Raw genomic sequence first — 26,272 nt, 5'->3', positions numbered from 1 at the left:
GATAACAAACGCTGTGGAACACAGACTCTGAGAATGATCAAGCCGCTCTGTGTCTGTCTATTTAAGACCTTATGGGGAACGCCCACTTGCCCTGATTGGTCAACTCCACTTCCCCCTGGCAACGTTCGAATAGAGGGATGGTCGCCAAGAATCTGATTGGTGGGGCAGCAATTGACAATCAATCAATTTCAAAAAGCCCGCCAATTTCATAGGAACAAGTAAAAAGGAAATTAATTAAACCGAGTTTGAAGGCAGATAAATTCAATCTCAAAATATAAAAAAAATCGTAAACCTCGATGTCTGTGCGCCCCATTTTTCACCCGGATACAACTTCCTGTCTTTGGAACTCGGATTAAATTCTCATTCATTCCCTGCTCGGTTGATAACGGGCTGGAATAAGCCTCCTATTGATGGGCGAAAATTTTTCGGACACATGTAAACCTTATGAACAATAACGGTTTAAATTAACCAGGCACCGACTTCCTGCTTTGGAACGTGGATTAAATTCTCATTCTTTCCCTGATCGGTTTACAACAGGGCGGAATTAAACTCCTATTGATGGGGGAAATTTTGGCACTCACATCGAAACCTCATCAACCGACTCGGTATTTTAATGTCAACGCGCTATAGATGTTAAAGAGAAAATGGTGTGATTCCTGTTTCTGCTGGTGAAAGGGTGCGCGGTGGGGTCTTTATGGGGGAGGAGGGCTTGCCGACCGTTTATTTAAACCGTGTATCTGTCGAAATTTACATTGATTAACGATTATGTTCTAATTATCGTGTTAGGTAAAATGAACTGGCGGAAACTGCATCCCTCTCTCATTCCGGCTTCATTATGTGTTGCGTTTGAATAACATTTTGCCTTTAACTGTACATCACAACCATGTGCCCTTGCCCGGTGGACCTCAATTTAATGGATTTACCCAATACCCCACTTTCATTCAAACTCTCTTCCACAATTATTCCGAAATGCATGTTTAGTATAGTCCAAACCGAGCGCCAAAAGCAGAGTTTTCCCTTCTGATAGAGAAATAAAGTTGTAAAACATAGAAACAGTCCATCGTGTCCTGGGCGGCCATCAAACAGCTATCTGTTCAAACCTTCTGTTCGGCCCGTGTTGCAGAATAGAGGTGATTTAGGGTAGTTTTATTTTTCAAGTCTGTAAATCGATATTGGTCTGATTCATGGCTGCTGTAAAATCTGATCTGAATATAATCGGCAGCAAGAGCCAGTCAATGTCTGCCTTATAACCTGTCTTGAATTCGGATTCTTTATCTGATTGTTCAGCGACAGGCCAGGATAAAGCTCTGTTCAGACATGCTGAATCGATACAGGCTGATCCATATAAAGCTGGTACCGCCCAGGTTCTGTCATGCGTCAAAGACCCAGGAACAGAAACCGATGGGGAAAAATTAATGAATAATATTAGAGCGACGAAGGGGGAATAAAAGGTTTAAGAATAGTTTCTCCTGATGAAATTCGACGTTACATTGGGTACAGCCGTGGTCCTCGGGTAGAAAGAACGGTAATTCGTGAAAACTGATTTAAATTAAACCAAGGCATTTTGGGGACTCACGATGGTATTGTGAGAAGAGGATGCATTGGTGGCAAAGCAGTGCCTCTTAATAAAAACATACAGAGATTTATTTTCCCCTCTCCCCCTTCAGAAGTCACTGCTCTCAATGTGAGGTTGTGGGCGGCTCTTAGAAGAGCCTTTGGGTTTTGTTAGAGAGTCGGGTCGATTTGTTCAGCCGCCGAATCCATAGAGAGTGCGGCCCTGGCGTTTCAGAGCGTACACCACATCCATGGCGGTGACCGTCTTCCGCTTGGCGTGCTCGGTGTAGGTGACAGCATCCCTGATCACATTCTCCAGGAAAACCTTCAGCACCCCGCGGGTCTCCTCGTAGATCAGGCCCGAAATGCGCTTGACACCGCCACGGCGAGCCAGGCGGCGGATGGCTGGTTTGGTGATGCCCTGGATGTTATCGCGAAGCACTTTGCGGTGCCGCTTTGCTCCGCCTTTCCCCAGTCCTTTGCCTCCTTTCCCTCTGCCAGACATGATGCTTCTTCAGTCAAATCCCTGCTGAATGAGTTGGGAGCTGCTTCACGTTCCGCTTTTATACAGCCCGCCCCGACCTAACTGAGGAACGGAGAGAGTGTGTGAGAGAGGCGGGGCGGGAGAGACTGAGTGACAGACAGAACAAAGTCTTTGGTAAACCAGCTCCTCCTCCTGCCTGCCAGAAACAGAATTGTATTTTGTCCAATTCTAAAGGGAATTGAACAGACGCTTTGAACAGAACTTACACACTTGAATATCATGAAGCAGCTAATTACCAACTCGAATCTATTAAACATCGTCTTGTCCGGATCATTTCCGCCTCAATAATAAACTTTCCATACGAGTCAAATTCTGCTTCGATTTCAACCCCAGCTCCAATTCCATCCCCACCCACAACTCCCCTCCTAGGATTGGGAATTTTGCCAACATCTCTCCCAACCGAATGAGAGAAAATAATGGGTTTTGGTGTCAGCTGTGAGGAGTTTCCTTTACACCTGGTTTCTCTATTGTAGACTCCCACCCTGAAAATGTGAATAAAGGAAGATAAACATTAAGTGCTCTCGGACACACCTTGGATACTAATCGGAAAGGATATCGATGTGTGTTATTGCAGGAATGAGAGTCGGAGTTGGGGGAGGGAGTGGAAGTGCGGGTGGAGCGCATTTCAGTCAGTCAGCGGGGAAAACTGGATTTACAGGAAAATAAAACATTTCCACCTGAAATCAGCTCCCAGCGCGGAGACAGGGATCAAATGATCAGGGGATCAGCTCTTTCATGTGAAATGTGGGTGGCTCTGAAAAGAGCCTTTGGGTTTAGAGGTTTACAATTTGCTCGGGATCTTTCCCTTCTTTCCTGTCTTTGCTTATCTCGTTTTGGGCTTGGCCCTCCCTATCGCCACTTTTTTGACGCCCGTCACCTTCTTGGCCGGAGACTTTTTCTTGGGGGCTGCTTTCTTCACCGGCTTTTTGGGAGTTGCCGCCTTCTTGGCTGGTTTCTTGGCCGCTGCTTTCTTCGCTGGGGATTTCTTGGCCGCTGCTTTCTTGACTGGAGATTTCTTGGCCGTTGCTTTCTTGACTGGAGTCTTCTTGGCCGTTGCTTTCTTTGCTGTCACCTTCTTGGCTGCCGCTTTCTTCACTGGAGATTTCTTGCCAGCTGCTGCCTTCGCCTTCTTTCCCACTTTCCCCGGGGTTGGGTTCTTAGGGACTTTGAAGGAGCCCGAGGCGCCCGTGCCCTTGACCTGAACCAGGAAGCCATTCTTCACATTCCTCTTGATGCTTTGCTTGATCTGGGAGCCCAGTTTCTCCACATCCAGCCCTTTGCCGCGCAGCGCCTTCTTGATCGCGGGCAGCGACATCCCCTTGCGATCGCTGCAATCCGCCACCACCTTGAGGATCTGCTCGCCCAGCTTGGGACCGGCTGCACTGCTCCGGGGAGCCGCCTTCTTCTTCTTCTTGGGAGTCTTGACCTGGGCGGCGGGAGCGGCTGGAGGAGCCGTTTCGGCGGCTGCAGTATCGGTCATGTTCCGGGATTCTGCACAAAAGTGTCTCTGTCAATCTGAACGGCCTCTGAAATGAAGCCGCTGGTGGCGGCACTGAGCAACTTAAAGGCAGCGAGCGGACGGGGCGGAGACAGGCTGCTGTCAGCTCCAGGCTGCTGCTGCCTCTCTGTGTTTTTCTCTCCTCACAAACTCCCCAATTCCATGGAAATTCCGGCTCTCCAGTTTCCCAGACTGAATCCATCTTATCTCTGACATTGTAATGTTTGCTGTCGAAAAGATGTCACGCGAATTGAAGACTCCATGCTCGACATTATCGCGTTTTGCCGCCGTGCTGGGCATGCTCTCTCACCCCATCTCTGAGAATTTCTCTACTTTTGGACTTAAATCTGGAAATGAGAAAAGAAATCCCCTCGAAGACTCACTTTGGGGTTAAGTAGGGGAGGTGAGGGAATGTTTGAATCGGAATTACATGCACATTACACAATATTGTTTCGGAAATCTCACGATCAGTAGGGACGCACAAACACAACGGTATTAGTCTGATTTGCCCGCCCCTTTCATGCACTCTCTCCTTTTCTAAATTCAGATCCACGCAAGTTCAGCTCATGTAAAAATTCCTGGGCAGATTGTCCCCTCCTTTCGACCATCCTTCCCGATTCTGGGGAGCCTGAGGAGCTGAGACGGGGTGGGGGTGGTGGGACCTGGGGGGTATATTCTCGATTCTCAATCATTAACTTTTAAAATCTCTAAGGTTTGAGTCCCGCACATATTCAGGTGACCTGATTCCTCTGCAGGATGCAATCCTGTCTGTTTTAAAGTATTTGCATTGATGGCAGACATCAATACGTTTCTTGAACGTGAAAGACAATGTAGCCTTTCTCTATACCTCCAAATGTTCTTGTCTTAATTGCTCCCCGTGCACTGACCAGTGACAATATATCCGAAACTCACCAACCAGAGACCTTACATTAAAGCTTAATCCCACACTCGCTGATAGTGGATTTTTGGACAGTGTCAGGCTGACCCGAACTGGAGATTTAAAAAAAATAGAAGTCCCTTCACCGTTTTACCTTCTGAGAGGAGTTGGGGGGTGGAGAGAGGCTCGAAGGGAAATGGCAGTGACTGCCTCACCCACAACACAGCGGGAGTGTCCACACTGCCATTTTTATATACCCTATTACTTTGTCCATGACATGTAAAATAACCTATACAAACATGTAAAAATTAAACGGAGAGAAGTAGGGAGGGGGAAGGAGAGAGGGAGGGAGGAGGAGGGAGAGAGGGAGGGAGGAGGAGGGAGAGAGGGAGGGAGAGAGTGAGGGAGGGGGAAAGAGAGAGGGAGGGAGGAGGAGGGAGAGAGGGAGGGAGGAGGAGGGAGAGAGGGAGGGAGGAGGAGGGAGAGAGGGAGGGAGAGGGAAAGAGAGAGGGAGGGGTAAAGAAAGAAGGGGGAAATGAGAGGGAGGGAGGGGTAAAGTGAGGGAGGGGAAAGAGAGAGGGATGGAGGGAGGGGGAAGAGAGAGGGAAGGAGGGAGCAAGAGAGAGGGAGGGGGTAGGAGAGAGGGAGGGAGTGTGAAATAGAGCGGGAGGGAGGGAGAAAGAGAGGGACGGAGGGGGAAAAGAGAGAAGGGGGAAAGAGTTAGGGAGGGAGGGGGAAGAGAGAGAGAGGTAGAAAGTGAGAGGGAGGGAATGGGAAGGAGAGAAGGGGAGTGGGAAAGAGAGACACAGGGAGGGGGAAAAAGAGAAGGGGAAAAGAGAGAGCGAGGGAGGGGTAAAGAGAGGAGGGTGGAAAGAGAGAGGGAGGGAGAGAGAGGGAGGGAAGGAGAAAGAGAGAGGGAGGGAGAAAAGGGAGGGAGGGAGGGAGAAAGAGGGAGGGAGGGTGAAAAAGAGCGTGAGGGAGGGAGAAAGAGAGAGGGAGGGAAGGGGAAGGAGAGAGGGAGGGAGGAGGAAAGAGAGAGGGAGAGGGAAAGAGATAGGGAGGGGTAGGAGAAAAAATGGGAAAAAGAGAGGGATGGAGGGGTAAAGTGAGGGAGGGGAAAGAGAGAGGGATGGAGGGAGGGGGAGAGAGAGGGAAGTAGGGAGAAAGAGAGAGGGAGGGGGAAGGGGAGAGGGAGGGAGTGTGAAATAGAGCGGGAGGGAGGGAGAAAGAGAGGGAGGGAGCGGGAAAAGAGAGAAGGGGAAAGAGTTAGGGAGGGAGGGGGAAGAGAGAGAGAGGGGTAGAAAGTGAGAAGGAGGGAATGGGAAGGAGAGAGGGGGAGTGGGAAAGAGAGACACGGTGGGGGAAAGAGAGAAGGGGGAAAGAGAGAGGGAGGGAGGGGAAAAGAGAGAAGGGAAAAGAGAGAAGGAGGGAGAGAGAGGGAGGGAAGGAGAAAGAGTGAGCGAGGGTGAAAAAGAGAGGGAGGGAGGGAGAAAGAGAGAGGGAGGGATGGAGAAAGAGAGAGGGAGGGATGGAGAAAGAGAGAGGGAGTAGAGGGAGAGGGAGAGACATTTCATCTTCCAATACCGAACCACATGTCGATATCACAATGAGCAACAGTATTTCACTATCGAATGCATCAGCTGAGGATGTCAGATACAGTATCAATGTTACAACAGAGTACACACATATCACAAATAATAAATGTGCTCCAAGCATATGTATAAAATCAGAAAGGGATATCATTACATTGCAAACTGGTCAAATAAGGCTCCCTGTGCTGATTCCTGGGATGAAGGGGTGCTTATGAGGAAAGGTTGAATATTTTGGGCCTATACTTATTGGAGCTTCGGAGCATGAAAGATGATCTCCTTGAAACATGAGAAAGATTTTGTTGGGGGTTGTTTGGCAGGATAGATGGTGAGAGTTTATATCTAGAAGTAGGGGGCAATGTTTAAAAATAAGGAGTCTCTGAATTAAGATGAGGAGGAATTTCTTCTCTCAGAGGATTGTTAGTTGCTGGAATTCTCTTCCACAGAGAGCACAGTGGGTTGAGTCATTGAATATGTCCAAAACTGAATTAGGCATATTTTTAATCTACAAGAGAGTCAAGAATTATGAGGGCCTGACAGGACATAGAAACATGGAAACTAGGAGCAGGAGTAGGCCATTCGGCCCTTCGAGCCTGCTCCACCATTCATTGTGATCATGGCTGATCATCCAACTCAATATCCTGCTCCTGCTTTCTCCCCATATCCTTTGATCCCTTCCGCCCCAAGAGCTATATCTAACTCCATCTTGAAAACAAACAATGTTTTGGTCTCAACTTCTTTCTGTGGTAACGAATTCCACAGGCTCACCACTCTCTGGGTGAAGAAATTTCTCCTCATCTCAGCCCTAAATGACCTAGCCCATATCCTCAGACTGTGACCCCTGGTTCTTGATTCCCCCCACCATCGGGAACATCCTTCCTGCATCCACCCTGTCCAGTCCTGTTAGAATTTTATAGGTTTCTATGAGATCCCCCCTCATTCTTCTGAACTACCACGAATATAATCCTAATCGACTCGATCTCTCCTCATATGTCGGTCCCGCCATCCCAGGAATCAGTCGGGTAAACCTTCGCTCCACATCGGACTGAGGTGCTAAGGTTGCAATCAGTTCAGCCTTAAAATGAGTTAGCATGGGGGCAAAACGAATCATTGGTGCTTAGAATGGGAGGAAATCGGATCATGAGCCTGCAATTTAGTTAATTGCATGGAAATTTGAGAAGTGGCGTAAAGCTAAAAGCGCTCAGTGAAATTGCCTACCTCTGAGCAGGAATTGGACCACAGCTAATGTTTAAACCTTTGTTTTGATTTAGCCATGGCACACCGATTGTTTTAAGGGATGTGATGATGTAAATTTTTTCGAGGGTAGATGTCATCATATCTTAAATTTTACATTGTATTTTTTTAATTGCTCGCTGCATTGTAGATATCTATATGGGGCCATTGTAGTTGGTCACTATAATTATCTGTTCCGTGGTGGTGTGCTTGGCTTCTGAGGATTGGAATCGGCTCCAACTAGGAAATTTATGGAGTATAAAACCCAAACCCACGGACGTGTTTTGACCTCATGTTATTTTTTTTCACCACAGTACAGAATCCAAGCCTGCAGCCAATGGCTCGGGGCTGTGCAGCAAGGGGTTAATTCAGGCACTTAGTAAAGGACAGTAGCTCATCAAAGGGCATTGTACAGTGACCGATAGCTATTGTGGAAAAAGGAAAAGTACCAGGGAAATGCCATTGCCTAACGCAGTTTAGATACTGATTACCCGATACCACGGCACAAGAAGCATGCCTTTCATCTGCACAGCTTGATGGACCTTGGAGCCTAGTCGACAAATTTTCTCATATATAGCAGGAGAATTGCTTAATCAACGTGAGAGCTGATCATAGTTGTCTGGGAGGTATGTTCCAAGGAAAGACCAGTGTTTCAAACAGCATGAGCTGATCATATTTATCTTGACTATGTGCGGACTAAACTAAGGATGCTAACTCCTGGACATTGAAATGAGTTGGCCAAGCCCAGCAGCAGAAATGGTATAATTGGGGCCAGAAATCAGAGCACACCACTGATTTCTAAAGGCAGTCAAGGGAGTCGGTAGAGTCTGGTCAACTCCACTGAGGGACCTACAATATCATTGGAAGACTAATCGATGGGGTGATTGTAAGTATTAAGTTGAGGTATAAAGAATTAAGTATAATGTTAGGAACGAGGTGTGGGACAGCGTTCTGGGTAGTGTAGTTGTAATTGTAACTGCATTTCATGATTGCTGAGTGCAACCCTTCACATAGAGATGCAGGTAATTCAATGAAGCGATTGTGAATTATCAGCAGAAACGTTGCTTTTCTGGTCATTCTGTTCAAGCCATAAACTTGTGAATCTCATGTCATGAACTTCAGTGTGGAGAGGGTCTCCGACGTCGAAAAAGGGGGACCTGTTATAAAAGGGCAGGTGATGCGTCCTACAAGGGAATCCTGGCCACGCTAGCACAATGGTTTCCCAATTTGTACTTGTTATGAGAAGATTTGGGCACTGAATTCAGATGTCATGACTCCAGTAACACCTTTAGAGATTTTAAAACATAAATTGAAACATTTATTAACAAAATTAAAAAAAAAATCAAGCATTTACATAAGATTAGTTATTTTATACTACAACAAATCCCAAAGTTCTGAATTAACCTGACTACCAAGTTTACACCCAACCCAAGTCTATCCAACCTCTCTTCATAACTTAAATGTTTCATCCCAGGCAACATCCTGGTGAATCTCCTCTGTACCCCCTCCAGTGCAATTACATCCTTCCTATAATGTGGCGACCAGAACTGCACACAGTACTCCAGCTGTGGCCTCACCAAGGTTCTATACAACTCCAACATGACCTCCCTACTTTTCTAATCTATGCCTCGATTGATAAAGGCAAGTGTCCCATATGCCTTTTCCCCCACCCTACGAACATGCCCCTCCACCTTCAGAGATCTATGGACACACACACCAAGGTCCATTTGTTCCTCAGAACTTCTTAGTGTCATGCCGTTCATTGAATACTTCCTTGTCAAATTATTCCTTCCAAAGTGTATCACCTCACACTTTTCTGGGTTAAATTCCATCTGGCACTTATCTGCCCATTTGACCATCCCGTCTATATCTTCCTGCAGCCCAGGACACTCAATCTCAGTTTTAACCACCCGGTCAATCTTTGTGTCATCCCCAAGTAGTAGTTCCAAGCCGGAGATAATGAAATAAAACAATAAACACATTTTCATCACATTTTACATTCAAACGTAAAATTCAAGCTCACTTTGTTTTAAAGAAAACTTTCCTAAAATACATGAACAGTTATCTGAACTACTAACTGTGTACTCAGTCAGAAATAATAACAATACTGGATTTCAAATGTACAAAAATAGAGATAAGCAAAGTTCAGCTGCCAAACTCTGCTATGAATACTTCTTGGTGCTTGATGAAGTTAATAATAACATCATTGACGCCAATACATCATAGTGACAGTTTTTTTTTAAAATAGCTTAAACAGAATAAACATACGAACATACATAGAAATCTTTCAACTAGGCCCTTTACGGTCTTCTGGACTTAATAATGAGTTCAACAATTTGAGATCATGAACTCTCTCCTCCATCCCCTCCCCCTTTCCGATCCCCCCTTTTCCAATAATTTATATATATTTTTACAACTATATATTTTTTCTTTTCCCCCATATTTTAAAATTTATTTCGATCTATTGTTCCAGCTGCACCTTTTAGTCCATTTCGATCCCTTCCCTCCACCCCACCCGTACTAGGGCCACCTTCCACTAGCTTGCTTCCCTTAATGTCCCCATTAGCACATCCTTTAGATAATATCACCACCGTCAACACCCCTTTTGTCCTTTTGTCTATGACATCTTTGGCAGTTTCTTCTTGGCCTCCACCTATCACTGGCCCCCTATCGAGATCTCCTGTCCCACCCCCTTCTACCAACTTATATTTCTTCTCACTTCTACATGTCTTAGTTCTGATGAAGGGTCTTACGGACTTGAAATGTCAACTGTGTCCCTCTCTGCAGATGCTGTCAGACCTGCTGAGTTTTCCAGGTATTTTTGTTTTTGTTAGACAATAGAAATGTACTAATTTGGAGCAGGAGTAGGCCACTCAGCCCTTCCGGCTAGCTTCGCCATTCAATGAGATCTTGGCTGATGCGATTGTAACCTCAACTCAACCCCTTGGTTATCAAGGATCGCTCTATTGCTGTCTTACAGATATTCAAAGGCTCTGCTGTGCTCAAAGGGTTCAAGGACAAATCAAGGTCTCGTGCCAGAAGGAGAGATTTATGCACTGATAAGCAGAACTTAAGAAATGTGGTTACTGGGAATACATTGACTCAATAAGATGTCCAAAATGCAGTTTATAAAATGTCATCGTGTCCATAACAGAGAAACTGCAGCAATTTAACAGCATGTTAAACATTGCACGTTATAACAGTTTTGGAAAGAATGGGACTATTGGAAAATGAGGAAGGGTAAATTTCTTTTGTCGCATTCGCAAGAAAAGATTACATAAAATCGCAATCATTCAGCCGAGATTCCATAAATAGAATTAAATTAACAACAGGGTGCTTTGGAATTCATCTATTTATTGTGTTGGCCTGAAACGAGCAATGAAGAGGCGCTACTTAAAAATGCAATGATTATAGAAGATTGCAACTTAAGTTTAGTGCTTTGATTAAAGTCTTAGTCTGATAGATTGGATTCGGCAGCATAGCACAACCAGGAAGCAGTTTTTCTTAGCATAAATAGACTTTATTCATAATATATCTGAAAGGACACTACAAAACATTTCAAAATGGCCATTCCAAAAAGTGCATTCATTTTCAAGTTATCCACATAGATCATGTCGCACCTTAAGGTGTTTCAATTCAATCAGAGGAACTTTGCAGACATTTCAAGCGGATCATAACAGACAACGAGACATTGCAATAGCATTTACGTCGTCCACATAGATCTTGTTGCACTCTGAGGGTGCTTCAGTACAATTGTGATCCTTGCAATATTCACTGCATACATTCACTGTGAGTCATACAGCCCGAGGGGGTCTATACAATCCCCAGCCCCTCGGGTGAACTATGGTGAAAGGTCTTAGACAGCGACCTTTCCCCACTGGACCTTTGCGGCGGCTGCCCCAAGCTTTAGTGTGTCCATCAGCACGTAGTCCTGGACCTTGGAATGTGCCAGTCTGCAACACTCAGTCGGGGACAACCCTTTGCACTGGAAGACCAAGAAGTTTCGAGCAGACCAAAGACCGAGTTGATGATCCTCCAGCTGCAGTTGATGTTTGTCTCAGTGTGTGTCCCTGGGAACAACCCGTAGAACCAAGAGTTCTGTTTTTTTTTGTTTCACCCAGTATTTGTCCCAGGTAGAATATGTTTTAGACCAACAAAATGATGGACCATGATACATTTAGGATTGAGCTGTTGAGTCAGACTTGTTTCTTAAGGAGTACTAATGCAAAAGTTGCTTCTCAACCTATGTGAGCCTGTGTATTTTTTTTTGATGGTGGACCTAATGATCTGGCACTATCTCCTTGCTTTGTGAGTGATACTGTACTTACTGTGTGTTGAAACCATCACGTTTGCTTGTTTCGAGGGATCATCTGGTTCTTTCAATTAATTCCATCGACAAAGAAGACGTGAAACGCCAGAGCATGCAGGGCTACTGGCCAAGTGCTGGAAAATGGGATTTGAATGGATAGGTGCCTGATGGCAGGCACGGACGGGATGGGCCGAAGGGCCTGTTTCTGCGCCGTATGATCCCTGTATAATCGGACAATAAAGATAATATTTATATAAGAGTGAACAACGTTTAATCAAATTCAATGTAAAATCTGATAAAGGTGAAAATGAAGAAAATTGCTAACATCCTAGGTTACAGAAAGTCTAAATTTAACTCCGCAGATGCTGTGAGCTGTTCCAGCTATTTTTGTTTTTATTTCAGATTTCCAGCACCCCCAGTATTTTGCTTTTATCTAAATTTAACGGGATGGGTGACAATATAAGAGCAAATAATTTGCAGGCGGTGACTGGTTATTGAATCTCTAAATGGGACAAACAATAGCCCTTCAAACGCTATTGGTCCCACTTTCACCCAGCGCCCCTTTGCCCCGAACGGCACACCCCCACCCCTCCCCCTCACCCACACCCCCTGCCCCACACAGACACACACACCCACTCCCCGCGCCAGCACAGGTTCAGAAATTGAACTGGTAGAAACTCCCATTCAGTCTGCTGAATTGTTCAGGAGATCTGCGCACGCGCGCCTTAACCCGGTCTCGCTCCCCTGAGGATAGGAGCGCATGCGCGGACCACCACCCCCCCACCCCCGTGCCCCGTTCACTCAGTGACCCACAATCGGGTTTAATTCGGCAGCGGGCGGAGATATTATCGCCCCCCAGAGGTGAATAAACAAACAGCACCCGCTCACAGCAGCGGATGGGTTTAGAATGGCGTCCGCGGGTTCTGCTCAGACAATGGGATTGAAAACCAGGGCGGCTGAGAGGGAGGCGGCCGCTGCTTTCGCTGGGCACTCTGGGCAGGAGCGGGTCCCCGGGGGACGGTGGGGAGGGGGGGAGGGGGAAGGGAGAGGGGGAGAGGGGGAGGGGAGAGGGGAAGGGAATGGGGGGGAGGGGGTAGGAGGAAGGGGATGGGGGAGGAGGAATGGGATAAGGGGGGAGGAAGGGGATGGGAGGGAGGAAGTGGATGAGAGGGAGTAAGGGGATGGGGGAGGGAGGAAGTGGATGGGGGGAGGAAGTGGATGAGGGGAGGGAGGAAGTGGATGGGGGGAGGAAGTGGATGAGGGGGGGAGGGAGGAAGGGGATGGGGGGGGAGGGAGGAAGGGGATGGGGGGGGAGGGAGGAAGGGGATGGGGAGGGAGGGAGGAAGGGGATGGGGGGGGAGGGAGGGGATGAGGGGAGGGAGGAAGGGGATGGGGGGGAGGGAGGAAGGGGATGGGGGAGGGAGAAAGGGGATGAGGGGAGGGAGGAAGGGGATGGGGGAGGGAGGAAGGGGATGGGGGAGGGAGGAAGGGGATGGGGAGGGAGGAAGGGGATGGGGGAGGTTAGGGGAGGAAGGGGATCGGAGAGGGAGGAAGGGGATGGGGGAGGGAGGAAGGGGATGGGGGAGGGAGGGAGGGGATGAGCAGGGAGGAAGGGGATGTGGGGCGAGGAAGGGAATGGGAGGTGAGGAAGGGGATGGGGAGGAGGGAGGATGGTGACGGTAGGAGGAAGGGGGGATGGGCGGGAGGAGGGAGGGTGGAGGGGATGGGCGGGAGGAGGGAGGGTGGAGGGGCGGGGTCTTTGAGGGGGGATGGGGAAGGGGCGGGAGGAGGATGGGGGGGGGGGCAGATGGATGGGGAGGCTGGGAGGTAGCGAGAGACAATTCTCTGGCAATGCTTGCACAGTGTGCGAAGAAGGTACTTAAGGTAGTTGCTGCTTTGTCCTCTCAAAACTGAGAGTACGCACCAGCTCAGTCCCGGTCGCCCCCTTGTTATTGGACAGGGAGAAAGTTGCAGCAAACTAACAATGTTTCCAGTGACTCAGAGAAGATCAAATGCAGCCACCATGGTGGGGAAATGTGAAAGTCACATTTTAAACAGTTGCACGGTTTTTTTGTTATTCATTCATGTGGGTGTCGCTGGCCAGGCCTTGTTCAGAGGCCATGTAAGGGTAAACCACATTGGCTGTGGGTCAGGAGTCACATGTAGGCCAGACCGGGCAAGGGTGGCAGATCCCCTTCCCTAAAGGGCATGAGTGAACCAGATGGGTCGATCCATTGACAAATCAGACTTTTAATTCCAGGTTTTTTCCTGCCGTGGCAGAATACAAGGATTAGCATGGGCCTCTGGGTTTCTACTACAGTGACAATACCAAACGGCAGTTCGTTCAAAGGCAGCTGCAAATAGAAATCCGAACTTTGCAACAGTCACTGCTCCATAGGACTGCCCAATCCAAGGGGCAGGGCAGCGAATGGGTTGTTTCTGAATGCCAGAAAATTGGTGAAAAGCTGCTCAAAATCACAGATAAGCAGGGACAGATTGCTGGAGCACTAAGGTGGGCTCAGGCCCTCAAGCGATGTTGGTTTAGCTCTTGCGATTATTCATTATAATTATTCTTGGATAAAATATAATACACTGTTCACTTTTGTATCTTCCAGTTCACCCAACCTTCAGGTATAGCAGTTATGTTTTCTTTGTCGATGGAAGTAATTGAAAGAACCAGATGATTCCTCGAAATAAGCAGAAGTGATGGTTTCAACACACAGTAAGTACAATATCACCCACAAAGCACAGAGATAGTGCCAGATCATTAGGCCCACCCTCAAAGAAAAATATACAAGTTCACATAGATTCCAAGGTTGAGAGGCAACCTTTCAATAAAAAAGGGAAACAGAGCTCTGGTGTGAGAAGTTGTTTCAATTTCCCATCAACTTAATGCCTCACGATTAGATTTAAATGCACGTTGTCACTTTGGCACAAATAAAATACAAATCATTGACTAGATCAGACAAAATTGAACCTACTGTAAGATACAGTATGAATTGCAATTAAGAACCTCAGAATTTAGACTGAGCTATGCATCAAGCACCAGACCAAAAATCTCACAAATTGTTAGACTAGAACATACAGTTAATGAAATAATTCCCTTTTAACATACTGCCGGAATTACATACTAGGCCATGTATCAGGTTGACACATATATTGCTGTGAAAAACAAACTCGAATTAAAATATAAATTAAGTACCACTACATAACCTGCTTAGAACTATTGAATGCAGTCTATGGCTCTGGAAAAAAAAAAATCATTGAATATGTCTTTTACAATAAAGCAAAGGTTCAACAAATATTAGTAGAGTAATTAGCTAAACAACACAGTGCCTGAGATACATATTAAGTACCAATACAGAAAAAATTCCACACTTTACACACAGCACCAGAGATACATAGATAGAAAAATGAATCCCACACTCTCATACTCGCCTAGAGACAGGCATATGAACAATGAATCCAAAACACATATTCAATCCAGGAACTGACAAATATAGAATTCAACCTACTTTTATTTGCATTAACATTGACTGGAAGATGCAGCAAGCAGCCCAATGTCATACACAGCACCAGAGACTGATAAAGATATAATGAAGTCATTTACTTAGGCAGTTGGGTAAGAAAGAAACCTCATTGCCATCAAGCAGTAGAGATTGAAAATACAGAATGAAACTCACAATGCTGTGAGATATCACATTGTCACAGGTACAAGTAAATTCTGCACTCAATCACTTTACAGGACATTGACACACACTGAGCTGCACATTCAGATAAAATATCAATAAACTGAGATATTAAATGAACCCCGCACTCAATACCTGCCAGATGTTGATGAAAAATGTATTTATCCATGCTCACGTTTGATTTGATAAGACTGGCTAATACAGTAACATGCCCACACTCACATAGCATTCATTGCATTAATCCCACCTCATACAGGCAAATTGAAAACCACAATTACACACACAGGAAAAAAAAGCAAAATAAAACACTAAAAGCCATACACCAATGCCAATTATTTAAAGTGCCACAGATTGACTGATACAAGACAGATCTGAATCAAACGCAGTAGAAGATGTTGACAGGAAAAGAATATGGACGGCTACAGATTATATCCCACTTTCACTGATAGCACCAGAGGATGTTAGAGTTCCAATTAATGGCACTCTCATGTACAAATGCAGGGACTGACAGAGAAAGAATGCCACATTCACATGCAATACCATAGACTGACAGCTGCAGATTTAAAGCAAAAGTATTATATTTCAGAGGAAACTGGAAGAAAGCACTGAATGAAACACTTGGGTTCTCATTTAACAAAAGTAATATTGAAGCCAAATGAATCTGCAACTCACCCAGAATCAGAGAATGACGGAGTAACTCTATAAAGTTAATCCGACACTCATACACAGCACCATGACTGACAGATGCAGAAGGAAAACAGCATTTGTATACAATACCAGAGACTGATACTTACAGAATGAGTCATGCACAGATGCATTTAGTCGAAGGCTGATGACTGCAGAGCTAATGTCAAACTTGGTATCCACTTCCACACACTGGCAGCTTCAGAATGGGCTCCACATGTAATTCTGAAGATTTACGTAGGAAATAGATTGCAAATTCACAGTCAGTTCCATAGACAGGCACATAATTCATCTCATGCTCTCACACAGTACAATAGCTAGATAAACAATTGAAAGCTGTTTCACATAAATCACACAAAATTGACTGGTACATAATTAAACTAACTGCCAAGTTCAGTACCAGAGAATGGGAGAAATAAAAATAATCCACACTGACATGTATGGCAAGATACAGACTATATACCACAGTCATATTCTAAATCAGAGACTAACAGATGCAGAATTGAGGCCTTAATTACACAGCTGCAAGGAATGATAGTCAGAGAATTAACCTAATAATGTATGAGAGGTGGAGAGATACAGATTGAGTCCAACAGCCACAGGTTCCCAAGGAGTGAATATCACAGAATTAATCCCACAGTCACACACAATAACAGTGGTCGGCAGACTGGGAGGTATAGATCGCAAATAACACTCAAATAGAGAAGCAGAGACTGACCAACACATAATAAGTCTCTCTCACACATTCAGTTCAGAGACTGACAGATGCTGCACTCACATGCAGTACCAGATTGACAGAGAGAGAAATAATTCAACAATAACAAAAAACGGACAATGACAGATGCAGAAAAAAATCTCAGCCAAGCACCTTTCAAAGGACTAGAATGTACATCATGAATCCCATAGTTGCATTCCAATCAGTGAAAGTCATATATCGACTTCATTCCCACACCCACATTCCAGAAAATCACAGAGAAGAAAATAGCAGATATTCATCTGAAACTCACATACTGGAGCAGAGAATGATGAAAACAAAATGAAACCTACAACAATTCACTTGCATTGACTGACAGATACAAAATGATTTACATACTCACATATTGAACCAGTAATGAAGATATACTGAATAAATGTATTTCACATGCAGGCCAGATACTAGTATTGTTATAGTTGTTCTTTGAATGCAGCCATCACTGCAAATGCCAGCAATTTTCTCTCTCCATAATTGCCATTTTGAAGGTGGTGGTGTTCTGCCTTCTTTCACCTTGATGTCTGTCTGTCATAGGTTATGTAGGGGGTTACAGGATTTTACTCCAGCCACAATGAAGGAATGGTGAAATATTTTCAAGAGAGGATGGTGTTTGTATTGACTGTGAATTTACAGGTGGTGTTCTTCCCTATTGGCACCTACTGTCCATGTTCTTCTAGGCCTAAATGTTTGTAGGTTTGGAGGGTGATGTTGAAGAGGTCTCCTTGACTTGCTGCAGTAGATGCTGCACAGTGTGTGACAGTGGGGGAGGGAGTAAATGTTTAAGATGGTGAATTGTGTGCCAATCAAATAATTCGTCTGACATGGTGTACAACTCCTTTGGTGTTGCTGGAGGTGCAGTCAGCCAAGACAATGTAAACTACCTCTTGACTTGTAGGTTGCAGAATAGGCTTTGGAGAATGAGGATTTTTTTTTCACTCACTACAGACCTGTTTGGACCTGTTCCTGTGGCTGTAGTAGTTGCATAGCAGAATAGCATTAAATAATGCACTCACTTACCATAAACTCATAGGCACAGAAAAAAAAATAGTCATACTCAAGCAAAATACCCTGTTGAGGGGTTAAAAAAAATTGCACTCACTTAAAATAGGCATGCAGACAAATCACAAATCCCACTTATAGCATAGCACTGTGAGATCCAATCAAAAATCGAATTTCACAGGTCAGGAATAGCCAGGGTAAATAAAGCAACTATTCACTAATCTTATGCAGATGCCAAGTTATGGCAATAACTACATTCCAGAGATTGAGAGATGCAGAGAAAAATCCAAACCTAATTAGCATGTGGGGGAAAAAACAGGTACCAAATAAATATAGATATATTCTATTGCAGTAAATGAAACGTACACCATAAAATCAACACTCTCATATTGGAAATAGGCAAGTGCCGAATAAAACACAAAACAACTTATGAGGAACTGACAGGTACAGGGTGGCCTCACATTCACTGGCCCAAATATAAAATATACAGGGGAGAAACCTTTTTACCCATACCCGAAACTAACTGTCCAGAGAAAAATGGATAATCACATAGGTGTAACTGAAAGGTACAGAAGGAAATTCTGGTTCACAGGCTGGAAGCTGTCAACTAAATATTAAATTGCAAAATAACATATCAGAGCCTGATAGGTTCACATTGATCCCATTCACTTGCCACAAATTAACAGGTAAAGAGTAAGGACCTTCCTTCCATACCTAAAGCGGATAAGTGCAAATTAAAACCTAGATTCACATATCAGAAATTGACAGATCCAGAGTGAAAACATCATTCACTGCAGCATAAAATGACAGCAACAGAATTATATTTACAGTCACCTAACAGAAATGGCACAAATATTAACATTCACATGCCTGTAACTGAATCTAAATTGTGGTTTCTAATCTACAACCTCCTATTAGAAAGTAACTTTCAGGATAAAGCCCAGATTCTCACAGCAGAGCTCAACATGTACAAAATAAACACTAAACTGACATAAACATACCTGCAACGTGGAGATTGAGATCAAAACCCACACTTGCTTATCAGAAATGCACTCATAACGATAAAAAGCTACAATGTCATTTCAGAAACTGAAAGGTGCAATGAAATTAAATGTGACAATTGGATGCCAGAAATTAACAAGAATAGTGTATATCCAACAGTTCCATGAATGAAAACGACAGAATAAAATGCACACTCAGACCAGAAAATGACACATACAGTGGATGCTCACTCATCGGAGAGTGAGCAACTCAATGTAAAAGGCACATTAACAAATGAGAAATGGAAATCATATCAAAAGCAAAAAGTATACAAACTAAAGCCCACACTCACATACTAGAGAAAGACACAATGTTGGAAAAAAGCATCCTGTACAAAATAAAACACACACTATATATATATATATATATATAAAAAGCTAACAAGGACAATCCAAGACCGTCACTGTCCCAACACACTCACACGTACCAAATCTGACAAGTAGATTGTTAAAGTCGCATTAAAACAATGGGAACTTACAGAAAAAAACCACATCATCAGTGCGGTTGACAATTAAATGCCCTCTGAACAGGGGCAATAAATGCTGCATGACGCCCACATCCCATGAATGATTTTTTTTTAAAAATGACAATAGTTATCGTTTCAGATCGACGAGCCTTCCTCAGAAATGAGGCAAGATGAAAATTTGATCGGTTTGTTGCCTGAAGAGCTAAAACTCTTTCGAGTTATCAACAGTCACAGATTGCAACTCTTTCGAGTACAATCACAGTTCTTGGTTTTTCCGGGAGTGGGACATGAACCCGTAACCTTCTGATTCAAAGGCGAGGGTGCTATGGACTGAGCCAGAGCTAAAGGTGAAGGACGTGATTGGCGTTGCCAAGTGCGTGTCTGTGGCAAGCACTGGATGTGAAAGGAGCGCGGCGCTAACCAATCAGGACGACTGAAATTGACATCACCGTACAATAGCCAATCAGCAACGTTCCCTTCACCCATCCTTCATTAGCATAGACCTCAGGCGTTGCCTATAAAAAGGGCTGTGCGAGCGCATTTCATTTATTCTGTTTCCGAAGTTGAACTTGAGCATGGTTGACGATAAAAAGGCAGGAGCTCCCAAGAAGGGCGCCAAGAAAGTCGTCAAGAAGACGCCACCCAAGAGCGGCAAGAAGAGGAAGAAGGCCAGGAAGGAGAGTTACTCCATCTACATCTACAAGGTGATGAAGCAGGTCCACCCGGACACCGGCATCTCCTCCCGGGCCATGAGCATCATGAACTCGTTCGTCAACGACATCTTCGAGCGCATCGCGGGCGAGGCTTCCCGCCTGGCCCATTACAACAAGCGGCAGACCATCAGCTCCCGGGAGATCCAGACCGCCGTCCGCCTGCTGCTGCCAGGGGAACTGGCCAAACACGCCGTGTCGGAGGGCACCAAGGCGGTGACCAAGTACACCAGCTCCAAGTGAAAATCGTAACTGAGCAAACAAATTCAACCCAAAACACAACGGCTCTTCTAAGAGCCACCCACAGCCTCTGTGACAAGAGCTACAACGTCTGTTAGAATAGACTTGGCACCTTGTTTAAAATGTTCATGTTCTTCTCTCTCTCGTGACCCCGCTCACACGCACTTTCTCGCTTCTATTACACTAACGTGCTGTCAAATGGTGTTTCAGTGTTTGGCCTTTAAGTCTAATGAGTTAATTTCCTTACTTGTGTTAATTTTTAATGCAAGTTTCCTGTATTTGAATAAAGACCTGATAAAATGCAAAATGACGCAGCCTTCCATAGGAACTAGGAACAGATGAAGGCCGTTCGGCCCTTCGAGCTGCTCCGTTATTGATATGATCATGGCTGATCCTCTATCTCAACACCATATTCCCGCTTTCTCTCCATGCCCCGTAATATCAAAAATAAAATCACATTTTTTCTTGAAGATACATCGCCTTTAATTGTTACTGAATGAAACATTCAATTATCTGCCACTCTTGGTGCAAGACTTCACTCTCACTTTTCGTCACAAGTCTGTGCGCTCCAGGTCGACATCCATGAAACTCTTTCGAGTTATCAACAGTCACAGATTGCAACTCTTTCGAGTACAATCACAGTTCTTGTCCAGGAGTGGGACATGAACCCACAACCCTCTATGAACTGAGCCACAGCTGACACCTCTACCCTCGACATCCATGAAGGTTAACCAATTATTACTCCTGCCATATGACCTATTCACAAAGGTTGATCAGATGTGTATCCGCTCAGGGATTATATTGTCCATTGGGCCTTGCAAGCACAGGCGATTTCAAAGGGACGGAGAATAAACGCAAATAGGAATCGGGGTTAGAAAGGGAAGCCGGGGTTTGTGACGAAATGTGAAATCGTTTTACTGCAGGAGATATTCGGAGCCTTTGCCGTGGGAAGATGATATACAGGTTTACCTGATATTGTGTATTAAAGCCCTTGCATGTTTCAAAAATATTTTGACGGGCTTTTGAAATCCGACAATTCCTTTGGAATGTGGCGCTATTATTTAGCGCCGCCTGTGCCATGGTGGATTAAGCAGGGACCCGAAAATGGTGAAGGGGAACAGGCAAGGGGACTGGGAGACCAGAATGCTGCGGCCGCTTGTGGCTGTGAGTAGAGCTGAATATTATTGGCTACCTAAAGCAACCAATCAGAAACATAGAACGTTGAAACTGACATCATTCTAAGTTAACCAATCACAAACATTCCCTTCGCGCATCCTTCATTAGCATAGGGATGCGCAGTTGCCTATAAAAAGCGATTTCCGTCGCTTCCGACGCTCCAACAACTCATCGATACCAACGCCTATCAAGGACCTTCCTACACGCCAGGAGTCAGCTGTGGCTCAGTTCATAGCACCCTCGCCTTTGAACCAGAGGGTTGTGGGTTCATGTCCCACTCCCGGAAACCAAGAACTGTGATTGTACTCGAAAGAGTTGCAATCTGTGACTGTTGATAACTTGAAAGAGTTGAGTTACTTGGAAAGTTGAAAGCATGTCAGCTGCTAGTTTACAGCTGAGCCCATTCCTTCCTAATTAATCTCCATCAGTCAGGCCACATGATGCCCATCTTATTTGGATTATTCCATTGTCTGATTGATTGCTGGATTTGAGGCTTACGTTTGCTCAGGAACGATTCAAATTAAATCCTACACGCCAGGAGTCTCACCCCCTCTGCACGTTGCCCTCGAGGTGGCTGTGGTGGGGAAGGGACCGTTGTTCACCTCCTTGTGGATTGTGCCTTTGCGAAGAAGGTCTGGAGAGAGATGCAGTGGTTGCTGTCGAGGTTCATCCCGAGCAGTTCTGTGACACAGGACTCTGTGCTCTACTGGCTGTTCCCAGGGACACACACCGAGACAAACATCAACTGCAGCTGGAGGATCATCAACTCGGTGAAAGACGTGCTTTGGTCTGCCCGAAACTTGTTGGTCTTCCAGCAAAAAGAGTTGTCCCTAACCGAGTGTTGCGGACTGGCACATTCCAAAGTCCAGGACTACGTGCTGAGGGACACACTAAAGCTTGGGGCAGCTGCCGCAAAGGCGCAATGGGGAAGGGTCGCTGTCTAAGACCTTTCTGCCACAGTGCACCGAGGGGCTGGGAACTGTTTAAACCCCCGCAGGCTGTACAGCTCAAAATGAAAGGCTGTAAATGATTGTAATATTGTTTGTACTGATGCACCTGGTGATACAATTTGTAAAAGTTGAACCGGATTGTACCCTTGAAATGGTGTTTTTGGAATGTGATTGAAGATATTTTATGAATAAAGTATATTTTTCCAAAAAAAAACCTTCCACCCCTGCCTGTCCCTCTGTCCCCATCCCGTTTTCCAATCCCAGCCCTGATCATGTATTCACCATACTCTCTGACCTTCCTCTCTCTGATGCTGAACGTTCAGTGCTTAGCAAAGTACTCAGTTTTATACCCTTGCGCCCTCATCTCAATGAATTTCGGGCTCGGCACGATGCTGAACTCTTCTTCGGCCGTCTTCGTCTCCGTGCTCACTTCTTTGGGCAGGAGTCCTCTCCCTGTTCAACGGATCCTTTTGCCCACCTCCAATATTCTCCCTCCACCTGGACCCCTCCCTCTGGATTCTTCCCTTCTCTTGATCTTTTCATTGAGAACTCTCGGCGTGACATCAGTCGTCTCGATTTCTCTGCTCCTCTCACCCATTCTAACCTGTCTCTCTCTGAACTTACTGCACTCCGTTCTCTCAGGTCCAACCCTGACATTGTCATCAAACCTTCTGACAAGGGTGGTGCTGTTGTTGTCTGGCGCGCTGACCTCTACCTCGCGGAGGCTGAGCGTCAACTCGCAGACACTTCCTCCTACCTTCCCCTGGACCATGACCCCACCACTGAACATCAAGCCAATTATTCCAGGACTGTTACTGACCTCATTTCCTCTGGAGATCTTCTTTCCACACTTTCCAACCTCATAGTTCTTCTTGTTACCATTTTGAACTGACACGAGACCACTTTTCGTATGTAAAAAGAGCTTTTTGACCGCAAGTTACAAAAAGGATGAAAGGAAGCATTGTGAAGTAAGAAGTATTTAGATGAACGCTTGAAACGCAATTGCACATAAGGATGTTGTCTGTGTTGGAGCATTTCAGCTAGGAAGAGAGACTGGATAGACTAGGGTTGTTTTCGTTAGAGCAGGGAAGGCTTAGGGGGGACGTGATAGAGGTATACAATAAAATAGTGAGGGGCATAGAGAGGAAGAAACTTTTTTCCTTAGCGGAGGTGCCAATAAGCAGGGGGAATATATTCAAGGTAAAGGGGCAGAAGGTTTAGAGGGGGTTTGAGGATTTTTTTTTTATCCAGAGGGGGTTTAGAATCTGAAACGCACTGTCTGAGGGGGTGGTAGAGGTAGAAACATAGGCACTAGGAGCAGGAGTGGACCATTCAGCCCTTCCAGCCTGCTCCGCCATTCATTAGGATCATGGCTGATCATCCAACTCAATAACCTGCTCCAGCTTTCTCCCCATACCCTTTTGATCCCTTTCGCCCCAAGAGCTATATCTATAGAAGCATATATAGGAACCCTCACGGCATTTAAGAGGTATTCAGATGAGCACTTGAAACGCCATAACATACAGGGCTGCGGGCCAAGTGCTTGGAAAATGGGATAGGTGCTTGATGGCCGGCACGGACACGATGGGCCGAAGGGCCTGTTACTGTGCTGTGAAACTCTGTGACGATGAATAAATCCGAGGAGAGACCAGTTAGTAACAGCAAATCACAAATGCGTGATCAGATGTGGAACCGGTCATAACTTTTGAAATGTTTTGAAACTCCAGATAAACTATTTATTAAGGCGACGTTGTATAGGAAAATTGTTTCGAAAATATGGGCGGTCTTTAAACTTTGAAACAGGAGGCCGCTCGTTATCCGCCCTCCTTCCCTTTTTGGACACCGTGGCGTCTCCGGATTGGTGAAGAATGTGGCCAATCAGTGATGCCTCATCACCATCCCTCAGGAAGCTACAAGAAGGCAGAATGTGGGCGGGATCTGACATTCGTCGCGAAGAAGTTGGTGAGGTCGTTATAATGTCTGGAAGAGGAAAAACCGGTGCCAAAGTTCGGTCCAAGGCCAAGTCTCGCTCCTCCCGGGCCGGACTGCAGTTCCCGGTGGGCCGCGTTCACAGGCTGCTGAGGAAGGGGAACTACGCTGAGCGTGTGGGTGCCGGAGCCCCGGTCTATCTGGCCGCCGTGCTCGAGTATCTGACGGCTGAAATCCTCGAGCTGGCCGGCAACGCGGCCCGGGACAACAAGAAGACCCGCATCATCCCCAGGCACCTGCAACTGGCCGTCCGCAACGACGAGGAGCTCAACAAGCTGCTGGGAGGGGTGACTATCGCTCAGGGCGGGGTGCTGCCTAATATCCAGGCCGTGCTGCTGCCCAAGAAAACCGGCGCCGCTGCAGCCGCCAAGACCAAGTGAAGCGACCATTCTTTAAACTAAGAACCCAAAGGCTCTTTTCAGAGCCACTCACTTGATCAGTGTAAAGGGCTGGTTACTTGCTGAGAGGCGTTACTTACACTCATTCTGCATTTAAGGGGATTGTGTTCAGTCTTTCGGGTTGAAGGTAATGCACTTGCTTATCGTTGTCTTTTCGTGAGGTTTTGTAAAATTATACCACTCATGTTCGCTAGTACCTACAGAATCGATGTGTTAAAACCCATTTCTTCGAACACGTTGTTATCTGGCCCTTGTGACGTTTAATTAGGACAGAGGCTTTATACCCAAAGGAGATTCGCCAGTGCCTGATGTGAGTTTGTGGCTTCACAGTCTCAAATCTTTACAGTGCAGAAGGAAGCCGTTCGGCCCGTCGAACCTGTACTGGATCTCTGAAAGAACATTCTACCTAGCTCCACCACTCCTGGCCTTATCCCCCGTGACCTCGCACATATTCTCTTCGGGTACTAATTCAGTTCCCAATTTTTAATAACTCCATCGAACCTGCTTCCACCCTTGAAGTTTTCTCCAGACTCCAACCACCCTCTGGGTGAAAGAAGTTCTCGCATCGTATTTACTCCTGCCATTTATAATTTGATTCTGGTAACGTGTGTTGGTCCACCATTCTCTCGACCTACTCTTTAATATTCGAATATCTTTTTTGCCGCAGTGAGTTCAACTATTTTTTTTTCTGTCTCGGGTCTCCTCCGCTTTAAGCAGTTGAATGATAAGAAAAGGCCTCAGTAAACACGTGGCTTTCTATCATTGCCAAATTGAAATTTACATTGACATTCAGGCTGGCAGCTACAGCATGAAACCTGGCACCACATAACAACAATTCGCACGTATAGAGAGAGAGAGAGAGAGGGTACGAGAGATGGTGAGACTGGTTCGCATATCAGAAATCGAAATTATTGTGTTTAAAAACTCGCTAAACATCAAATAAACAGACGGAAGACAACATTTCAATTACCGGAAAGGACAGATACAATGAAAGCACCATAACCCGGAAATTAAACAACACAATGAAATTCACACTTCCTTGCAACATACTGAAATGTATGTTTAAAAAAAGAAACGAGTTTCAAGAGACACTCAGACGCACACACTCCTCTGTCGTTCAGAGCACTGGGATCAGTCAACAATCTGCTTGTTGTTTTACAATGCTTGAACTGACGTGTGTCCGCTTATAGAGTGGTGGGAGTGGAAACAAAAGATAACTTTCTGCCCACAATTTTCAAACGGATAGAAGCGAGTCCGGTTAGAGACGGATTGTAATGGCGAAGGGGGGAGTGGGGGTGGGGTGGGGGGAGTGGGGGTGGGGTGGGGGGAGTGGGGGTGGGGTGGGGGGAGTGGGGGTGGGGTGGGGGGAGTGGGGGTGGGGTGGGGGGGGTGGGGAGAGTGGGGGTGGGGTGGGGGGAGTGGGGGTGGGGTGGGGGGAGTGGGGGTGGGGTGGGGGGAGTGGGGGGGAGTGGGAGTGGGGGTGGGGTGGGGGGGTGGGGTGGGGGGAGTGGGGGGAGTGGGGGTGGGGGGGTGGGGGGAGGGGGGGTGGGGGGGTGGGGGGAGGGAGGGTGGGGG

The 26,272-nt window shown here is 45.9% G+C and overlaps 3 protein-coding genes across 3 annotated transcripts; 2 read left to right on the top strand and 1 right to left on the bottom strand.

Moving 5' to 3' along the window:
- Positions 1–2,921: 2,921 nt before the first annotated feature.
- Positions 2,922–3,627, bottom strand: LOC144672377 (histone H1-like). The gene has a single exon (XM_078534221.1). The coding sequence runs from the start codon at positions 3,576–3,578 to the stop codon at positions 2,922–2,924; it is 657 nt and encodes a 218-aa protein (XP_078390347.1). The 5' UTR covers positions 3,579–3,627.
- A 16,170-nt stretch (positions 3,628–19,797) lies between these two features.
- Positions 19,798–20,187, top strand: LOC144672343 (histone H2B 1.2-like). The gene has a single exon (XM_078534194.1). It carries the CDS (start codon positions 19,810–19,812, stop codon positions 20,185–20,187), a length of 378 nt encoding a protein of 125 aa, XP_078390320.1. The 5' UTR covers positions 19,798–19,809.
- A 4,013-nt stretch (positions 20,188–24,200) lies between these two features.
- LOC144672337 (histone H2A-like) lies at positions 24,201–25,782 on the top strand. The gene has a single exon (XM_078534189.1). It carries the CDS (start codon positions 24,236–24,238, stop codon positions 24,677–24,679), a length of 444 nt encoding a protein of 147 aa, XP_078390315.1. The 5' UTR covers positions 24,201–24,235; the 3' UTR covers positions 24,680–25,782.
- The last annotated feature ends 490 nt before the right edge of the window (positions 25,783–26,272 follow it).

The sequence above is a fragment of the Cetorhinus maximus genome, chromosome 38 (assembly GCF_964194155.1).
Source record: "Cetorhinus maximus chromosome 38, sCetMax3.hap1.1, whole genome shotgun sequence".
Classification (NCBI taxonomy): Eukaryota; Metazoa; Chordata; class Chondrichthyes; order Lamniformes; family Cetorhinidae; genus Cetorhinus; species Cetorhinus maximus.
The sequence above is the reverse complement of the archived record's forward strand: the minus strand, read 5'-3'. Positions and strand labels throughout refer to the sequence as shown.

Bases quoted from the DNA above. Each gene is read 5' to 3' on its own strand.
- LOC144672377 (XM_078534221.1), bottom strand. From the start codon at position 3,578: ATGACCGATACTGCAGCCGCCGAAACGGCTCCTCCAGCCGCTCCCGCC.
- LOC144672343 (XM_078534194.1), top strand. From the start codon at position 19,810: ATGGTTGACGATAAAAAGGCAGGAGCTCCCAAGAAGGGCGCCAAGAAA.
- LOC144672337 (XM_078534189.1), top strand. From the start codon at position 24,236: ATGTGGGCGGGATCTGACATTCGTCGCGAAGAAGTTGGTGAGGTCGTT.